A 19,640-nucleotide genomic window follows, 5' to 3' on the forward strand; every position below is an offset into this window, starting at 1 on the left:
TAGAATTGAAGAAAAATTAAGTGGAGCGGCACACTTTGAATACAATACTGCGGGGCCAATGAACTTTGATAAGTGGATGCACAATTCCACGCACAACGTGCATCAGATGACATTGTGGATTTTATTTTGTATTGTGAATCGTACACGAAATATATCGGAGGAATGGCTACATTATTCAACCTCTGTGCAAATAACGTAACTAAGAAATATTGTAAGTAGTTATTTACTAATTTTGCCTAAACTCCAACAGTTTTAAACAATTATACGACTATGATGAATTATATCCAATGCTGGATACAGAATATCAAACCAACCTGAAAGATGCCATTGGTCGTCGTTTTCGAATCAATAAGTGCCAAGCTCACCCTTGAAGCTGTGGATTCGATTTTTCTAAATTTAAAAGCACATTTCGGGGGCACACGGGCAAAAATGTTACAACTTTTTACAAATTCGGATAATCGGTATCCACAGTATTGAAAGACAAGGGTTCATCAGTTTCTTGATACTTTGCCGGTGGGTCATCTGCCCGTTCGTTTTCCTATTTTGAGGACTCGTCTTCTTATATTGCACAGCATTTGTTCAACGGCTACGGTCAACCAACATACTTCCTAGTGTACATCCCAATTCTAGCTAATAAAATCCTTGTGGTAAAGGCTCCATAGATAAACAGGGTAAAATTTACAAGCTGTAGCTACTTCCATTCTTACCAAAGCTGAGCGAAAATCGATTCCTATAGTTTTTTCCTATTAGCTTTCTGATACCACAAGCTCCGTTAGGTTTGTTCGATTATAAGCACATTTATTTGATAGATCTAAAGATACTAAGATGGACATACTAGGCAACTTAATCCGTCGGCTTGATATGTATATGTTGGGCCGTTTAGGAGTCCGGTAAATAGTGATAGTAATAATAGTGTCTTTTATTTAAACATTTATAATATTCCATTAGCGTTATGGAAAGAGGGGGTTGATGTCCAAATGTTCTCATTTCTTGCAACCTCGCCTACCGTAGATTCATATTCTGGGGATTTTAGAAATACCAATTTGTTGGAGTACAACGAAATGTGTTCTGCTTTACAACCAGTAAATTGATCCACATTTAAGTGTCCAACCCCACTTTGAGAACGTAGAACTATTAATCCCATTTAATTCCTTCCAAAATCAACGCTTTAATTTGGGATTCCAATTCACACATCGAACTGGAGGCTTTAATATTTCTTTCCCGATCAATCCCAGTATGCTGTCCACTTGGAATCTTCAACTTATCAAACTAAAGCGTACTTTTGTCTTTCTTGAAAGGAGTTGGTGACGGTCTATTAATAGTAATAACTCCCAAGGCAGAGTTGGACTCCTTAATTTAGCAAACCAACTTTCTGGAAGGCAAGCACAGCATTTGCTGGAACACTCAATACTTTGTTGTCGAATCGTGGGTTAATACCAATCTGTTGCTTTGTGATAATTGGGGACCCGTGGTTTTTAGAAATAAAATTCAATGTCTCCTTGATCTGGATAGGGCAATTCATCATGTTCCTTGTTATCAATTTGGTACATAATTAAGGTACCTGCCCTTGTGGCACAAGGAAAACCCAAAAATCACCAGGCGTTGGCAATATTATCGCCCATTTTCAGTAAACTGGAACGTTTTTGGTTAGATGGATGGTTCTATTTAACACGCTCAAATTATCATATTAAAGAATTAGACTCACATATGGATGCGGGGATTAATGATGCCATTCAAGGATTACCACCATTAGATGAAACTAATTCGCAAAGCTACATTGATTGGAATACTTTCTTTAAAGATGCAAGGTATAAAGGCTTGCGGAAAACACTTGAAGAACGGGAAATTTTTGACCTATTGAACACGTTCGCTTGTTCCTCGATAGAATATTCTTTTATATAATAGTTTTTGGTTTCAACGGTTGTTAAGGACTCCTCCCACCCACCTAAGTCAAGCCCACGGTCCGCTTTATTCAAAATGGGTATCTTATTCTCTCAAGTTTCTTAATAATTGCCTCTATTCACTTGCCCATTAAGGTCTACTGTTGTTGAAATAAGGACTTTCCTGGTGTGTTTTCCCTTTACATTATAATAATAATTATTCCTTTCTGTATGTTGTAGTAACATGTGTCTAAGAACTAAACAAGCAGATTGTAATTTATATGAAGAAAAAAGAGTAGATGCATTACATTCCTAAATTTCCTCATACTTACAATATAATCGCTCTCTATATATTTACTGCAAATTGTTTAAAGAAAATGAAATTAAGGGGTTGTGATGATGATGACGATGGTATGGTCATCAGTTTTCATTTTATCTTTCTTAAAAATATTTAGCAACCCCATAAATTATAGCTCACATATAAATACACGAAAGAAAAAAGATTTCTCCTTAAAATAAGTTTTCATTCATATTTGTTCTTTTCATATACAATATTCAATGGCATCTATTTTGAGTATCATTCTTAAACATATTCAGTTTGTAAAATGAATTATCACTCCAAGGAAGCTTTTCATTTACATAAGTTGCGGCAGACATTCTTTTGTCACTTTGCTTGTGTATTTCATTCGTGAACACAAGTGTCAATTGCAGAATAGCTCCAAGTCCTCACAACAAAAAAAGACAAAGAGTCTCATTATTTCTGGGGATCTTCATGCACCCTATATCATATGTCCATCGTTTAAAAGACCATATTGTTGCATTTAAAGCTCTAAAAATGGGAAATATGTAATCAGAAATCAGAATCGCCTGGCACCCCGAAAAAAAAATTGAAAAAAATCAGGCAACTTGTCCGAGCGGTTAAGGAGAAAGACTTGAAATCTTTTGGGCTATGCCCGCGCAGGTTCGAGTCCTGCAGTTGTCGAAATGATTTAATTTTTTTACAATTTTAGCTATTTTTGCCAGTTTGAAATGAAGAGAGTGGAGATTGGACGTAATTTCAGGATTTTGGTGCTTTTCGTTGGGTAAAAAAGGCCTATTTTACTTCTATGAAGCTTAAAAAATGATCAAATTCGAGAATCTTGTTTGATCCCACTTCTAAATTCGATTTCTTTTTGTTATGCAATAATTAATCGTCCCCGGTGAAGGATAAACTCTGTGTAGGTGAAGCTACTACACAAATTCTTCTAATCTCTGTATTTGTCTTGGTTTCTGGGACATAATGCCAGACTGGATATAAGGAAAAAAATTCTGGAATTCTAAGTGGTGAATAAATGGGGTTGCATGGAGTGATTTCAATCAGCACCAACTGCAAATTCTCTTCGAATACTTCGATTAGGCTCTTTAAGTCGGTATCTGAACTTAATATGAAATTGTATTTCTTTGTTTAATTCGATAGACTTATTGATACGTTATATTTTGGCTGATATTTAACAAATTTTCAATGTAAATTTCTACTTCCTTTGGGTTCATACGATACGTTAAAAGATACTTCATAATTCAACCAGAAGATTCTGGGATTAGCGAGACAAAGAAGGTTTTCACTCAGGTATCATTTACAAGGCTCACATTCTAGTTTGAGGACTTTCTCTTTCAATTATTTGCAACCATTTCCAAACAATCTTACAAGACAGATTATATGCAGACCGGAAATCACACGTTTATCACGTGACAGAACTGCGCTTATACGCAGGAAGATTTTCTGTGTTTTTGATTTTTCAAGGAACGAACAATCAATTACCAAAGGCTCTTTCTTTTAGGGCATCAAGCAGGGTGTCAAATGGCCGGATTTATAGAATACAAGGGATTTGATCATATATGGGACTATTCAGGTCCATGGTTATGGTGCTTGGTTGGCTTATATTTATGTCTTCCAATAATTGCATATAAGCTTCTACCTTTATTATCCACACCAAAATCCAAACCTGGAAAACGAAGATCAATTGGGATATTTGTTCTTGGTGATCTCGGCCATTCGCCACGGATGTGCTATCATGCTTCCTCATTCTCGAAATTGAATTATGACGTTAATTTATGTGGATATTTGGAAACCGAGCCACCTGTACATGTTATTGATGATATGAATATTGATATTTGTGAGATTAAAGTTATTAAGAATTCTACTGGGTTACCATATTTGGTGTTTGCTGGTAAGAAGATTTTCATTCAATTTTATCAGCTTTTTCAATTATTATTGCAATTTAGAGGAATTGATTATATTTTGATCCAAAATCCCCCTTCTGTCCCTTTGTTGTTCCTCATTATTGTATTTATCAAATTATTCAGCAGAAATACAGAGTTAATTATAGATTGGCATAATTTGAATTACTCAATTTTGAATTTAAGATATAAGAATGAAAGACATCCAATTGTAAGATTAGTCAGATTTTATGAAATGTTTTTAGGGAAATTTGCAAATTTAAATGTCACAGTAACAAAGCAAATGAAGAAGTTCTTAATTGAAGAATTTGGATTTAAAAAATCAAATATTGTAACATTATATGATAGACCAGGAGATCAATTCAAGCCATTACAAGAATTGCCAATTTCCAAACCTGAATTTTTACAATCACACGAATTATTTAACCAAATAGAAAATGTCGAAAACTACAAAATATTAGCAAGTTCAACTTCATTTACACCAGATGAAGATTTTAACATCTTATTAAATGCATTAAAACAATACGAAAATACAAAAAATGTCCCACCAGTGTTCTTGATAGTAACAGGAAAAGGTCCCTTAAAATCCCAATTCTTGCAGACCGTCAAAGATCTTGATTTCTCCCCTAGCAAAGTCATTATTAAATCTGCATGGCTAACAGCAGAAGAATATCCCATAATTCTCTCCTTAGCAGATTTGGGTGTCTCGTTGCATACATCATCTAGTGGTATTGATTTACCTATGAAAATTGTGGATTTCTTTGGGTGTGGAATACCGGTCATTTCACTTTCATTCCCTGCAATTGGCGAATTGGTAAAGCAAAACGTCAATGGGTTAATTACAGATAATAAGAATACTGAAGCGGAAATGTATAACCTCTTAGTACAGACAATGACCGATTCTGAATTGTTAGCTACTATAAAACAAGGTGCCATGGAAGAAAGTGGGTTGAGATGGGACCAAAATTGGCGGACAGTATTGAAGAAGAAGTTTGAATATGAACTTAATTAGTCCGCTCTCTTTATAGATAATAAATAAGACTTTAATGATTGTAGATAATTGTCGTCGTTTTCATCTTTCATCTTCTTGGGGTGAGAATTTTCATCCGTCCAAAATTGGTATCCATCCTTCTCGTATTGATCTAAATATCGATGTTCCGGGATTATATCCCAAGTATTTGTATCCTGATTTAGTAATTTCGCGGTTAAATAAGTCCAGCACTTTGCAGTTTCAGTATGATTATATCCACCACCTCCCAAGACCACGACAGGAAGGTTAAACGTCTCTATTATCAATTCAATAGCCATCCAATATCCCTCAAAAGTCATATTCCATTCATTGTGTTCATCAGTACCAAGTCCATCACAACCTGCTTGAATAACAATACACTTAGGTTCGAAATTCTCAATCAACAGAGCAACAATTTCTCGAATGATAAACAACATCCCCGCATCCCCTAATCCACGATGGGTCGGTATGTTGTACGTACAGTCACTCGAAGATTCTAATGATCCCGTACCTGGATAAAACCCAATATCATATCGATGTATAGAACAAGTGGCCACTTTTTTCGAAAATTCATATCCCCTCTCCACTCCATCGCCATGGTGCAAATCAAGATCTAGATAAAATACTTTAGAAAATCGTTTTCGAAGGGTTCCTATAGCAAGGATTATATCATTCACATAACAGAACCCAGCTGCTTTTCTTTTCGTACAATGATGCCTTCCTCCGTACCAATTGATCGCAATTGGTTGGGTTTCGATGCTAGACTCTCGGATTAGGGCATGGGCTGCGGCTATACTGGATGCTGCTGTGAGGTTGACATAGGTCTTCATGAATGGGAATGGATAACAATCATGGCTTAGGCCGTAAAACAAGTCTTTTGTGTATACAGTAGATTCATCATCTTCATTATCCTCTTCCTTGGACTCATCATCACCTTCGTCACTTTCATCCTCGTCATCCTCTTCCTCATCAGATACGTCTTCCGGCAAACTCTTGGAAGACAAGTCAGGAAAATCTCCAAAAACAGCTTTCTTCACTAATTGCTTCACTGTTCGGTATTCCTCAATACTCTGATCCAATTCTTCTCTGGGAATAAGCAATTGTTTCACAAACCCGGAGTCATGATACAGTTCCAAATCTCGACGAGTGACTTTATGAACCTTGATTATTTCTGATGCCAACTGATTTAATTTATATGCCTTTATTAATGATGTGACTAAAGACTGTCGTCCCTTGTTGGAAGGAAGTAAATCAATTATTCGTGATAGATCATCAGATGAAGTTAAGAGAATCTTTCTCATTCCACACATAACATTACATCTATAAATCTATAAATCATAAACAAAATTGAAAAATTTAAAAATTTCAGTTACGTGGAGCTACCATTTGAGAGTCAAATTATGAGCCGCACAGTATTGTTTAATTGCAGGAATAATCTTACCATCCAACTGTCGATGCCAATCTTCAATTCCCTGTTCTAACAATGACAATTCTTCTTCCCCGTGACTAGTAAACGGTATAATCGACTTATGATACTCCAATGCCTTATTGATCGTACGCACCATAAGTAAACATTGACAAAGATCATCTTGCACCAACATCGCCTTCATATATTCCATAAAATAATTCACATCATCTTGATGAGGACCACATTGATCTAATGAAGTCTTAACCCAATCACGTAGATTCTGATCAAGCTCACGTGCGGTGAGTTTTTGGTTCAAGAATAATGGAAGTTCAGTTAATTTCGGTTGGTCCGAAATCCATTCCTTTGTGATTTCGGAAACGATGGTTTTTGATTGTTCAAACTTTCTCGCAATCTTATCACGAACTGGAACTAGATCAAATTTCTTTATTTTCTTCTTATATGCAATATCTTTCATGACGGAAGCACGTACCGAAGACGGAAGTTCATCCAAGATCGCTGAATCATACGATTGTGATTCTTCATAAGCAGGTGGAAGTTGTTTCACAGGCAGGGTAGTTGCTGATCTGGTTCGTTTCTGAGGGGATTTCTTCTTGGGTGATTCAATGACCCGAACAAATTTAGGTGCACTTCCTGATTGTGTAGGTAGTAATTGTTGTAAATAGACTTTACTGTTAGGTGGAGCCCGCAGTTTGGTTGGTTTCGTATCAGATAACAACCCTCTACGGCTTAATTCATGTTCAACCTCTCTTTTAATCTCATCAGGTAACGATTCAAAAACTTCCCAGTCTATCGCACTAATATCATGAAAATGACCTGACACCGGATCGCCTATTCGTTTCTGATTCTGATATTTCTCCCATTGCTCTTTCGCAAACACAACCCGATCCGTCTTCTGGACTTTCAAAGGTGACGTGGCTGGAGTAACCAACCTCTTCCTCTTCTTATCCTCCTTCTCAAACTCCTCCCTAATCTGATCGCCAACATTCCCCAGTTCTTTCGCGCTTGTAATCTGATTAAACGGTAGTCTCATCTGTCTAGACTCCTTCACACTCTCAACATCCCTAAGTCTCGTAATCGTAATCGCTATCCCTCTCAACTCCTTCACCGGCACATTCATCATTCTATAAAGTACCTTAACTTCCGCCCCAATCACACCCCAATCATTCGTCGGCACACCCAACCGAGCCGATTTGTTCACATATTCACACCATCCCATACCTAAAAACTTCGGAGGATTGACGGGGGCTTTTGGGGCACGTTTGGCCAATTTGAGGGTGATTCCAGATCCACAGATTCCGAGATTGATTAGTCTGGTGTATAATTCCCGAGCGAGTCTCATTAAGAAATCATCAAGTTCTTGGATTGTGTCTAGACGAATACCGAAATTGACATCTACTGAGACTGATTTCCTGCCGAGGACTGATTCTGGATTGCTGGAGGAATCTATTTCGATACTGGTGTGGTCGATGCCTCGGGCATACTGATAGAGTTTTGTGCCGGTTTTTTCTCCAAATAGGGTCATTAATCGGGATCTGGAAAAGGGGAGTAGGTCTTTTAATGTTGGCGGGTTCGCGGTAGATGATTGGATTTCGTTTGATAATTTCTCAACTAGACTTGCTCCCATGCCTGGTAAGTCTCTTACTGGAACAGATTCCAAGAATTGGCTGATATTTTCATGAAGATAATAATATCCGTCCGGTTTTGCTTTACGTAATGCAAGTTTGGCCAATAGGACATTTGATGATACACCTACACTTACGGAACATTTTGTGATTTTGAAAATATCCTCCCGAATCCTGGCACATAATTCATTCACAACCTGGACCGTATCTTTAGCAGGATCCAAACAATACGAACTAGCATCGACTAATACTTCATCTATCAGAACCGGGAAAATCGTATCAAAGATATCACTGGATACCAAATAATTATAAAATTCTCCAGAATATTTCTCATATGCAGCAAAATCATAATCCAACAATACTAAATCCGGACATTTTTGCTTTGCACCTCCGAGCCAGATACCATTCTTGATTCCATAACTTCGAGCAACATAATTACAACTTGCAATATCGGAAGTTTTCCCACCATGACTAACGGCAATTGGGTCTTTATTAATATCTAAATCGGGGCGATTCAAGCATGAAGCGGTTGCGAAAAAACAATCGAAATCGATATGCATTATAAGCTTTTCTCGTTGGTGATTGGGGTCTAAGAACGGGTTCACATTTTTCTGAGGTGATGATATTGGTTGTTGTGGTCGATGCTTGCGTTCATGAATGATTTTTCGTAGAAATTTCAATCGGAGATCGGCTTTCCAGGTACTTAAGTGATGTAATCTTGAGTTGGCAAAGAATTTGGGTAAGAAATCTGGGTGTCGACAATCTAAAACGTATTTATTATTGACTTTATGAACTCCTTTGACTTCTTTTGGCTCTGCTTCTAGAGTTACTAACACGTCCTCCTCCTCGTTTTCTTTACCTTCTTGATTTTCTAATTGTTGCAGTCGGTTTAGGATTTGATCGCTTTGCGATAGAAGGGGTGAAAGGATTTCCTCATCCTCATGTTCCTCTTCTAATCCGTCTTCATCCGTATCATTAGCTTGGTTTTCTTCGATCTGCTGCATTTGCTGGGGACCAGGGGCTGAATCGGGTTGTTGCAATCTCTGAAATCCTAATCGGGTTTGATCATACGACACTTCCAGGATCAATCTATATTCTTGCCAATCTAGTAACTCTTGTTTCTCGACACAATCAACTATCCATTTCGCCTTCACAACCCGACAATTCTTAAATTCTATACTTTTCCTGGGAGTCAATCGATCACAAATAATATGAGTAGCAGCAGATTTATTAAACAAAAAACTAATAAATTTCCCACCGTGTAATATAACCAATCTATGAATCTCATTTATTGAAGGCAGGGTATGTCCATTCACAAATATTACACAACCTTCAAAAATCGGTTTAGTATTCTGACTGGGGATATTTTGTAATCTCCTTCGTTGTTTTTCCCATTTGAGATAATCGAGATCTTGTTTTTGTTGTTTTAGATGCTTGGAATGGAAATAGGTTCCATAGTCTCCAAATTCATGTAATTTACCAATACTCTCTTCTGTCTTGTCATCATCATTATTATTATCGCTCTCTTCATCAGGAATGTGAGGAGGTTCCTCATTAGTGATTGGTGGTAGTGCGCGTTCAGCAAATGAATTCTGGAGATGTCCAGACGCGTCGACTTTTAATAAGATATCATCTAGACCATCATCGAATGGATCAGAACTTGCTACGCTTGTGAATGAAACTTGTTTTAGCGCTTTTGGGGTAGAAACTTCTTGAAAAGATGGTTGTTTGAGAGGATTTTGCAGATGATGAGTAAGCGATGATAGTTGACTAATATGAGTTAATAATTCTTCATTATCTAAAGACCTAAGAAAGTCTTGATAATTGTTGTCTGGTTGTGATTCGTGTGTCTTATCTAATTCATCATTCATAAGTTATCTCTTGTTCTTTAGTAGAATAAGCTGAAATGAGTTGTAAATAAGAACTGATGATGTCATAGGCAGGCGAAATCAATGAATTTATTACAGTTTGGAATAGTGACGATATTTACGCAGCATGATGATGATTACACCGAACGTCGGGTGAAAAAATTAAAGTTTTGTCTTTAATTTTCAATTTTTTCACCAGCTACCACTTTTTCTTTTATTATGTTCCCTTTCCTCTGGAACCACAAGGATTCAATTGACAAAAGATACGTTATTGTTCATCCAGACTTAACACTTACGCCATTTACGGTAGTACTGAGGAAGATTGCCGTGAATAAAGTTTTACTTCTTTTCAATCAACTTACATGAATATGCAACTAGCACACAGACTACAGTCTGATTCGTGATAACAACTACATGGAGTCTTTCACAAATCTGAACGGAATTGAATTGTGACAAGATTCAATGTAGTTGTTGACAGAGGTAAGACTGTAGTCGGAAAACTGTGCCCTCATGTATTATTCCCAAGTCGGTCCTAATTGAATCGAAATTGTTCCTATGTTTGTGGTTAGCAAAAGTGGCTTTGTCTTTTAGGAGAGTAATTTTCATGAGTTTTCGCTAGATTTAACCTTGATGGAAAATCCCTCAGTTTTTATAGGAGTTTTCTTTTCATATTCATCATACCCAGTAGTAAGTTGGTGTTGGATAGCTTTAGATTTCAAAAGCGACCACTCCTACAAGTTTAGTGAATTTGCCGGTGTTCAACACTCGCGCGAGCGATGCAAGGCTTAGTGAATTTCACTTCGTTAAACATGCTCGACGTCCCTCACATTCGCTGATAAATACTTCTAACTATTTACCGATTTATCAAGGCTAACAGCATTTGCCTTTGTACAACTTAAACATTGGTTTTGTAGGTCATATCATATGCTAAATAGTCGTGTAATATTTACCAATTGTTATTATCGTAAATGTATTTTGAAACTTTAAAACAGAATGACATTTTTTTTTTCTTTCAAAAGTTTCTATTTATAAAAAAAATACAAAATTATCACACCCACACGCATTTTCATAATTTATTCATTTCGTTCTCTCTTTCTCTCTTTCTCTCTTTCATTATAAGATTAACACACACACAATGGTATGTTATTTGAAATTGTACAATGTGATCGATAAACAAGAGATAGACAGACCGGTTAATGAGATTCCCACTTGGATTCTTAAACTGGGCATTGTTTTTAGTTCTATCGTATTCATTTAAAAATGATCTCATGAAACACGTTGTAGATTTTTAATACTAACAATTGAATTTTAATAGGCTGAAAAATTATCAGAACAACAAATTGCTGAATTCAAAGAAGCTTTTTCTTTATTTGACAAAGATAGCGATGGAAAAATCACTACTAAAGAATTAGGTACCGTTATGAGATCATTAGGTCAAAACCCAAGTGAAAGTGAATTAACTGACATGATAAATGAAGTTGATGTTAATTCAGATGGATCAATTGATTTCCCAGAATTCTTAACCATGATGGCTAGAAAAATGAAAGATACTGATTCTGAAGCTGAAATTGCTGAAGCTTTTAAAGTATTTGATAGAAATGGTGATGGTAAGATTAGTGCTGCTGAATTAAGACATGTTTTAACTTCTATTGGTGAAAAATTGAGTGATGCTGATGTTGATCAAATGATTAAAGAAGCTGATACTAATAATGATGGAGAAATTGATATTCAAGAATTTACTCAATTATTGGCTGCTAAATAATCAGCAAAGCCCTTCTTCTTCATCTTTATTTGTATACTAAATTTATATATAAGATATATCTATCTATCTATCTATCTATATCGACACTTTATTAATTGAACAGTTTGATATATATTTGTCAGGAACTACAAAAGATGTGGGAATCTTCTACGACATCAATTTATTCTGGAACTTCTCTATCTCTCAAAGCGGGCAAGATATCATAGAAAGGACAAACCAGTAATATTTGAACATCAATCTAATTTGGATGTATTGAATATTAATGAGTTTATCATTCTCTATAATTCAAACAGCTTCCAACACTCGAGATCTAAAGTCCTTAAGTAAAATACTGAAGTGTTGCAAGAATCAAAATATTTAATGATCTCGAGTTAATTTTTTTTACAACCAATTCTCTCTCTCTCTTTTTTATACGATAAATGTTTATAGGCAAACGAAGGGGAGCTCAACCCCCCAAGAAACCAAAAGAACCATCTGAATCACCCCCAATTACTCTGTCTTCAACTCCATCATCATCAGATCATTCAACTGCTAGAGGAGAAGGGGGTGGTACTACTGATAAGGTACTTCAAAGTACTCCACCGGAATATAAACGAACATTTCGTTCTAAATCAAAACTGCCATGGAAAGAAAAGGACAGGAAGAGTAACAGTAAGGACAGGAACACTAACAGTAAGGACAGGAACACTAACAGTAAGGACAACAATGGTAATACCAAGAAGAAGACATATACTCCTCCTCATCGATTGAAACAAAAACAGATTAAAGAGTCTCCAGGTAAGAGTGAAGAAGAATTGTCAATACTTGCAAAACGACAAGCTAGATTCGCAACTCCTCCAACTCCTAGCAAACATGAACATGGATTCGTTAGTCGAGGTGAAAGCTATTTACAGAATAATGAAGAGGCACAGCAAGAATTATTTTCAGAAATTATAGCCGATTTTATAAATTATTGTAATCTGAATTCAACCAGTGTTCTCCAAAAGGAATTCAATAAAGTTGTTACTGAAAATGATATGAAGAGTGCTGAATCAGTGGAGAAAGATACAACAACTCCACAAAAGATAACAATAGATTCTATCCTATTACAAACACGAAAACTACGAGAAGCATTATTATATTCTACTCCGAATGAATTTTGTAAACGAGTGTTTTTCTTTTCATTACGAATAGCAGCAATTGTGGGGGATTTTCGAACATATATCCCCAGTATATTATATCTATTAGAGAACAGGGAAGAACTTCAATTATCAACCGATGAAATTGAAGAAGTGGCCACATTATTAATCCTACATCATATTCATAAGACCGAAGAGATTTCCAAAGCCGTACGATTATATTTTGAATATATACCCAAGAAATCGATGATATTTGATATGATACGATCTTGGATTGATGACGATTGGTATCGATGGTTCAGGATCTATGAATTACAACTGGATAGTTCTATGACTTCTATGATGGCAATGGGATTAACTAGAATGATTAAATTGTTTATAGATCAGTTTAATCAAACATATTATACAATTGCTAAACTGGAATTGGAGAGATTATTACCACTGGGAATTAAGGTTGATGATTTGATAGAGAAATATGGTGCTGACTGGAAATTAAAAGATGATATGGTGATAATTAGAGAACGACGTGCTATAAGAAGTCAGTGACATAGATTCATAGTTATATATATAATTATATATTTTATAGATACATACAATTAATTGCACTGCTTGGGGATGTAGATCAAGCTTTTAAAGGGTAAGAATTGTGGAGTAGAAAAACTGGTGTGTGGAAAAAAATAGAAAAAAAAAAGTCAAGACTTACTTTGTTACATCAGGTCATTAGGATCAATATAGAAATAGAACATACATACACACATTATATATACTACATAANGTCAAGACTTACTTTGTTACATCAGGTCATTAGGATCAATATAGAAATAGAACATACATACACACATTATATATACTACATAAATCATTTTGATCACAGATACAACCATATCAAATGAACAACGAACAACTAAATAGACTTCCGGAATCAATTAAAATCGATGATATAACCTCCGGTAAAATAGATGCCAATCTAATCTATGATGAAATAGATCGATTAAAAGCCGAAATCAATATTCTTAAAAACGACATGTCGTTATTCTTAAAAGCATTAGCATCAATCCCACCTAATCAATCTCAACAAGAATATTATCGTATAGTTATCCTGAGATTAAAAACAGTTCAAACTAGTATTAAAGAATATTGTGATAAATATAATAAATTATTACCAATTATAAATCTTGCTCAAATTAAATTAGGTCATGATGTCGAGGCACCACCTCCAAATACAAGGAATTCAAGAACTCCAACGGCTAATAATACTACTAATAATACACCTACTTTAAATAGTAAATCTACTCCAATTATTCCCAATGGGAATCCTCCTACATTTCAATCAAATCCTAACAATGGTCCAATAGTTAATGGAACTGGTGGTAATATAAAAAAGAGAGCTAACTCAGTTAAGAAGACAGCAGCAACCACTGGAGCTAATAGTAAGAATATGGGTACCAATTCAAATCAACCGATTATCATATAGAGGAGATTGCTTTCTTGCCGCCCCTCCCTATATGTTTGGTCTTGGCACGTGATTTCAACTTTTTTAGTTACAATTGTATCGTTGATACGAATATGATTGAAATGTGTATTTTATAGTTAATTAATTAGCAAGTAGTGTAATGTAATAATTTTAGACGATTAATTTATTTGAAAGATTTTCTGAAACGCTACTCCGCATTCTTACTTGTATGTTATTTTACGTAAATTAATTAGTTGCTTCTTTGTATTAATTACTTGCTTGTTATAAAGTTAATTTAATTTAAAAATCTGGGGGGTTACCCTACACTGACTCATTTCTTTTTTTTTAAATCAAAAATTTAATTTTTTCTCCATTGTTATTTGAAAAAAATCTTTTTTTGTTGGGGTGTTGCAAATAAATATAAATATTCCATTAGATCTCACTTTCTTTTATCTTTTTATCTTTTATCTTATACCGACAACAAGTCAATCAATACATCTTCCAATATGTCTGAATCATTAAGAGAAACATTCCAAAGATGCAAACAAGAAGGTCGTAATGCCTTAATCAACTTCATTACTGCTGGTTTCCCAACTGTTGATGATACCATCCCCATCCTCAAAGGTATGCAAGATGCCGGGGTAGATATCATCGAATTAGGTGTCCCATTCTCCGATCCTATTGCTGATGGTCCTACCATTCAAGCTGCCAACACTGTCGCATTAAATAACGGTGTTTCAGTAGTTAAATGTTTACAAATGGTTAGAGATGCCAGAGCTCAAGGTGTTACCATCCCAATCATTTTAATGGGTTATTATAATCCAATTTTAAAATATGGTGAAGAAAAATTAATTGAAGATGCTGCTAATGCAGGTGCAAATGGGTTCCTTGTTGTTGATTTACCACCTGAAGATGCTATTAAATTTAGAAGTACTTGTGCCACTAATGGTGTCTCATATGTTCCTTTAGTTGCCCCAGCAACTACTAATGAACGTTTGAGAGTCTTGGGTAGTATTGCTGATTCTTTCATCTATGTTGTTTCTAAAATGGGTACCACTGGTGCGTCAAAGACTGTTTCAGCCGGTATTGATGAATTATGTGCTCGTGTTAGAAAAAATGCTGGTGAAGATATCCCACTTGCGGTTGGATTCGGTGTTTCCAATAGAGAACAATTCTTAGCTGTTGGTGAATCTGCCGATGGGGTCGTCATTGGATCTAAAATTATAACTTTGGTTAGTGAAGCTCAACCAGGTCAAAGAGGTAAAGTCGCATATGATTACGTCAGATCTATTCTTGGTGATGATTTTAAAGCAAATGCTCCAACAGCATTCCAAAGAAGTGAATCTAATTTATCCGTACAAACCAAACCAATGCTTGAAGAATCTCATAAATTTAATCCAAGATTCGGTGATTTCGGGGGTCAATATGTTCCTGAGGCTTTACATACCTGTTTAGCCGAATTAGAAAAAGGATTTGAAGAAGCTGTTGCTGATCCAGAATTCTGGAAAGAATTCCGAGCTTTATTCACTTATATCGGTAGACCATCTTCCTTACATAAGGCCGAAAGATTAACCGAATATGCCGGTGGGGCCCAAATCTGGTTAAAGAGAGAAGATTTAAATCATACTGGTTCCCACAAAATTAACAATGCCTTAGCCCAAGTTTTAATTGCCAAGAGATTAGGTAAGTCCAAAATCATTGCCGAAACCGGTGCTGGTCAACATGGGGTTGCTACCGCTACTGCATGTGCTAAATTCGGGTTAGAATGTACTGTTTTCATGGGAGCTGAAGATGTTAGACGTCAAGCTCTAAATGTTTTCAGAATGAGAATCTTGGGGGCAAAAGTTGTTGCTGTCAAAAATGGTACTCAAACTTTAAGAGATGCAACTAGTGAAGCTTTCAGATATTGGGTTTCTAATTTACAAACCACTCATTATGTTGTTGGTTCTGCAATTGGACCTCATCCATACCCAATCTTAGTCCGTACTTTCCAAAGTGTTATCGGACAAGAAACAAAACAACAATTCCAAGAATTAAATGATGGAAAATTACCAAATGCCGTTGTGGCCTGTGTTGGTGGTGGATCAAATTCAACAGGGATGTTTTCTCCATTTGAAAAAGATACCGAAGTTAAGATGTTGGGTGTAGAAGCCGGTGGGGACGGGTTAGATACCGCCCGTCATTCCGCCACTTTAACTGCTGGTATTCCAGGTGTTTTCCATGGGGTTAAGACATATGTGTTACAAGATCAAGATGGACAAGTGTTTGATACTCATTCCGTTTCTGCTGGGTTGGATTATCCTGGTGTTGGTCCAGAATTGGCATTTTGGAAAGCTACTGGTCGTGCTGAATTTATCGCTGCGACTGATGCTCAAGCTTTACAAGGTTTCAAGTTGTTGTCACAATTAGAAGGTATTATTCCTGCTTTGGAATCTTCTCATGCCATTTATGGTGGGGTTGAACTTGCAAAGACCATGGCTAAGGATCAACATATTGTGATTAATGTTTCTGGTAGAGGGGATAAGGATGTTCAATCCGTGGCTGAGGTTTTACCTGTATTAGGTGAACAAATTGGTTGGGATTTAAGATTTGAAGCTGATCCTTCAAAGTAAATGTGAAAGAGAGACGCTGTTTAGTATATAGTATCTAGATTATGAAAAACTTTTTGTAGTGATAATAATAACATAAAAACTAAAAAATGTATAAAACTCTATAAATTTATCTCTAGAGATTTTCAGGCATTTTCATCATTAACAACACTGCCGATGACCAACCCAAGAAATTCTTGGCTCCCTGTGCACTCCCAGTCTCATCATTATACTGTTCCCAAATAAATCCAGTCTTTTCCCATTGGTCAACAATATTATTCACCAAATTCAAACGTAAATCATGATATGTCTTTGCGAACTTTTCTCTTAATTCCAGTGACATATGAGTTGCACTTTGAGCATGATAATATTGAATAGATTCCAAGATTAGATAGTTTATATTTATCCAAATTGGTGATCTCCAATAATCTTCTCCGGTTTTATACATCTCATCTGATTTCGATAATGATCTGATCCCAAACTCAGTCCATAATTCTTCTGCATCGGCAATTAAATCAATAATCGCACCCAACTTCTCCACATGATCTTCAGGGATCAATTTGGTTAAGAATGGGAAAAGGGAAATATATCCTTTATGACAAACATGAATATCTTCATCATCTTCATTCACCGACACATCACAATATGTCTTTTTCTCTTCTGACCAATGCAACTTTTCAAGATTTTCAACAATATCAGCTTCGATCTTCTTATATTTGACCACATCCTTCTCTATCCCCAATATCTCCGCCATCATCCCCATCGACCTACTCATAATCCCAATCCAAGAAAGTAAATCCACATTCAATTCCGCCACATCAGCAGGCAATGCCCTAGGATAGTCATCCAACCCACTGGCAAGACAATGCGTCACAGTCCTTCCTCGCCATCTATATGCTTCCGGATTAGTCCCCCTGTCAAATTCGTCAATATATCCCTGTTGTGTCCGGCGAAACATCTCAAAATGAGCCTGGAGTTTGGGATATACTTCTCGGGTATAATTAGTCAATACATCAGGATGATGCAATACGAACCTGCCGAGATTTTCTCGATTGAGCTGATCATCGATAATAATGGGTTCACTGAGATCACCATATCCATGAATTTTATCTAATAAATAAGTGAGGGCGAGTGTAAGGGTTGGTGGATTGACGATTTGTGGACTCTGGACTTGGAATTCAACCGGAACACGCAGTCTCAGTTCTGGACCTAAGATTTGTTCACGGGCAATCCAACCGTCGGAATCGATTAGGTTCATCCATGATTTGGTGATGTCGAGGACTAGGTCGGAGTCATAGTTGAGGAGGGGTAATAAGTGGAATCCTTCATCCCATAAGAATCCACGAGGGAAGAATGGTCGAGATGGGACGAGGGTGAAGAGTTCATGGGGTCCTTCAAGTTGTCCATGGAGGTCGTGGGATTCGAAGGAGTCTTCATCGAATACGGTGTCTCTGTCGACTAAATGATCACCATAGAAATATGAAATACCACCCAAGAGACCTGATAAGACTTCTTTACCGAATTTTTGATGCTTTGGGGAATTGGTAAATGGTGGACTAAGTTGGAAATGTTCTTTGAATTTTATATCGAATTGAACTAAGATCTGTTGGGATTTTTCGTTGATGTTTTCAAAAGTGATGATTTCGGTACGTGGAGACATTGAATTGGTATAAACTACATCAAATTCACATTTTCCTTGATATATCTTTTGAACGAAGTGGAGATTTCCTTCAAAATCATTTAAATCTCTTAATATGTACAAATTTTCAGGTGGAATAGTTTCTATTCCATTCAATTCTTCAACCAATTTTTTAACTGATTCTTGAAGCATGGTGACAAAAATCTCTTTAGCTTTCCATACATTGTCATCAGGTACGGTTAAACTATAGTGATGGGACTTGGATGGGTCTAATTCAGGATGGGAACTGTTACCCTTGGGATGCTTATTAGTTTTTGGTCCATCATTGATTTTTAAATCAAATGCACCCAATTCTTCTGAGATACCGAAAAGAGTAACTACTCCTTCATATCCAAGTACATTCCGCTTATTCTCAATATTCAAATATCCACTTCTTTGATTCTTCAGAGGTGACTTTTTATCCTCTCCTTCTAATCCTGAATACCACACAAATGAAATCTTGACATTTTCATATCCCGGATGTGGATCTGATCTAATCTTAACTCCCCAAGAATGTCCATCTGCACTCTTGACAAAGTCAAATGTTAACTTAACATGACATTCATGATCATCTATAATCTGTCTCCCACCAATTCTTGGATCATAAGAAACCCAATTCGCATGTTTCATATTATCATGTTGTTCATAAAAATGACGAATCTTACCCACGCCATTATAATCATCCATTGAGAACCACATAAGACCTGAAAGTAAGGAACGAGGAAGTCTTGGTCTTATGCCAAAGTATAAGGATGATCTATAAGGACCCCATAACAAGGAATCGTTTGCCATTTTCGAATAACGGGTTGCTAAATCGGCATTTTCATTGAGGAAGAATTCTTCGTCTTCCAAGTTGTCTTCATCCATGTTGAAATACACGTTGTTAGCATTGGCGAGTAGACAAAGCATAAGGGGTAAGAATACCCACCATGATTTATACATTGTTTAAGTTCTATTTGCTCTACCTTTAAGTCAATTGAAGGATCAATTGTGGTAGCCAAAGAAGAAGAAGAATG

At 36.2% G+C, this 19,640-nt stretch overlaps 7 protein-coding genes across 7 annotated transcripts; 5 read left to right on the top strand and 2 right to left on the bottom strand. All coding sequences in view use genetic code 12, as the record gives it.

The window, feature by feature from the left end:
- Nucleotides 1-3,717: 3,717 nt before the first annotated feature.
- Nucleotides 3,718-5,109, top strand: ALG1 (chitobiosyldiphosphodolichol beta-1,4 mannosyltransferase; the record flags this gene model as incomplete). The annotated part of the gene is made up of 1 exon (XM_049405042.1): nucleotides 3,718-5,109. The coding sequence occupies one exon, from the start codon at nucleotides 3,718-3,720 to the stop codon at nucleotides 5,107-5,109; it is 1,392 nt and encodes a 463-aa protein (XP_049265316.1).
- A 90-nt stretch (nucleotides 5,110-5,199) lies between these two features.
- On the bottom strand, nucleotides 5,200-10,028 carry J8A68_001394 (deoxycytidyl transferase; the record flags this gene model as incomplete). Its single annotated transcript, XM_049405043.1, has 3 exons — nucleotides 5,200-5,239; nucleotides 5,380-6,322; nucleotides 6,548-10,028. 3 exons carry the CDS (start codon nucleotides 10,026-10,028, stop codon nucleotides 5,200-5,202), a joined length of 4,464 nt encoding a protein of 1,487 aa, XP_049265317.1.
- Nucleotides 10,029-11,160: 1,132 nt separating this feature from the next.
- On the top strand, nucleotides 11,161-11,787 carry CMD1 (calmodulin; the record flags this gene model as incomplete). The annotated part of the gene is made up of 2 exons (XM_049405044.1): nucleotides 11,161-11,163; nucleotides 11,341-11,787. The coding sequence occupies 2 exons, from the start codon at nucleotides 11,161-11,163 to the stop codon at nucleotides 11,785-11,787; spliced, it is 450 nt and encodes a 149-aa protein (XP_049265318.1).
- A 419-nt stretch (nucleotides 11,788-12,206) lies between these two features.
- Nucleotides 12,207-13,451, top strand: J8A68_001396 (uncharacterized protein; the record flags this gene model as incomplete). Its single annotated transcript, XM_049405045.1, has 1 exon — nucleotides 12,207-13,451. One exon carries the CDS (start codon nucleotides 12,207-12,209, stop codon nucleotides 13,449-13,451), a length of 1,245 nt encoding a protein of 414 aa, XP_049265319.1.
- Nucleotides 13,452-13,794: 343 nt separating this feature from the next.
- MED3 (Med3p) lies at nucleotides 13,795-14,379 on the top strand (the record flags this gene model as incomplete). The annotated part of the gene is made up of 1 exon (XM_049405048.1): nucleotides 13,795-14,379. One exon carries the CDS (start codon nucleotides 13,795-13,797, stop codon nucleotides 14,377-14,379), a length of 585 nt encoding a protein of 194 aa, XP_049265320.1.
- A 485-nt stretch (nucleotides 14,380-14,864) lies between these two features.
- TRP5 (tryptophan synthase) lies at nucleotides 14,865-16,970 on the top strand (the record flags this gene model as incomplete). Its single annotated transcript, XM_049405049.1, has 1 exon — nucleotides 14,865-16,970. The coding sequence occupies one exon, from the start codon at nucleotides 14,865-14,867 to the stop codon at nucleotides 16,968-16,970; it is 2,106 nt and encodes a 701-aa protein (XP_049265321.1).
- A 112-nt stretch (nucleotides 16,971-17,082) lies between these two features.
- On the bottom strand, nucleotides 17,083-19,491 carry CWH41 (Cwh41p; the record flags this gene model as incomplete). Its single annotated transcript, XM_049405050.1, has 1 exon — nucleotides 17,083-19,491. The coding sequence occupies one exon, from the start codon at nucleotides 19,489-19,491 to the stop codon at nucleotides 17,083-17,085; it is 2,409 nt and encodes an 802-aa protein (XP_049265322.1).
- Between the last annotated feature and the right edge of the window lie 149 nt (nucleotides 19,492-19,640).

The sequence above is a fragment of the Hemisphaericaspora subhashii genome (genome assembly GCF_019202705.1).
Source record: "Hemisphaericaspora subhashii strain CBS 10753 chromosome Unknown scaffold80, whole genome shotgun sequence".
Classification (NCBI taxonomy): domain Eukaryota; kingdom Fungi; phylum Ascomycota; class Pichiomycetes; order Serinales; family Debaryomycetaceae; genus Hemisphaericaspora; species Hemisphaericaspora subhashii.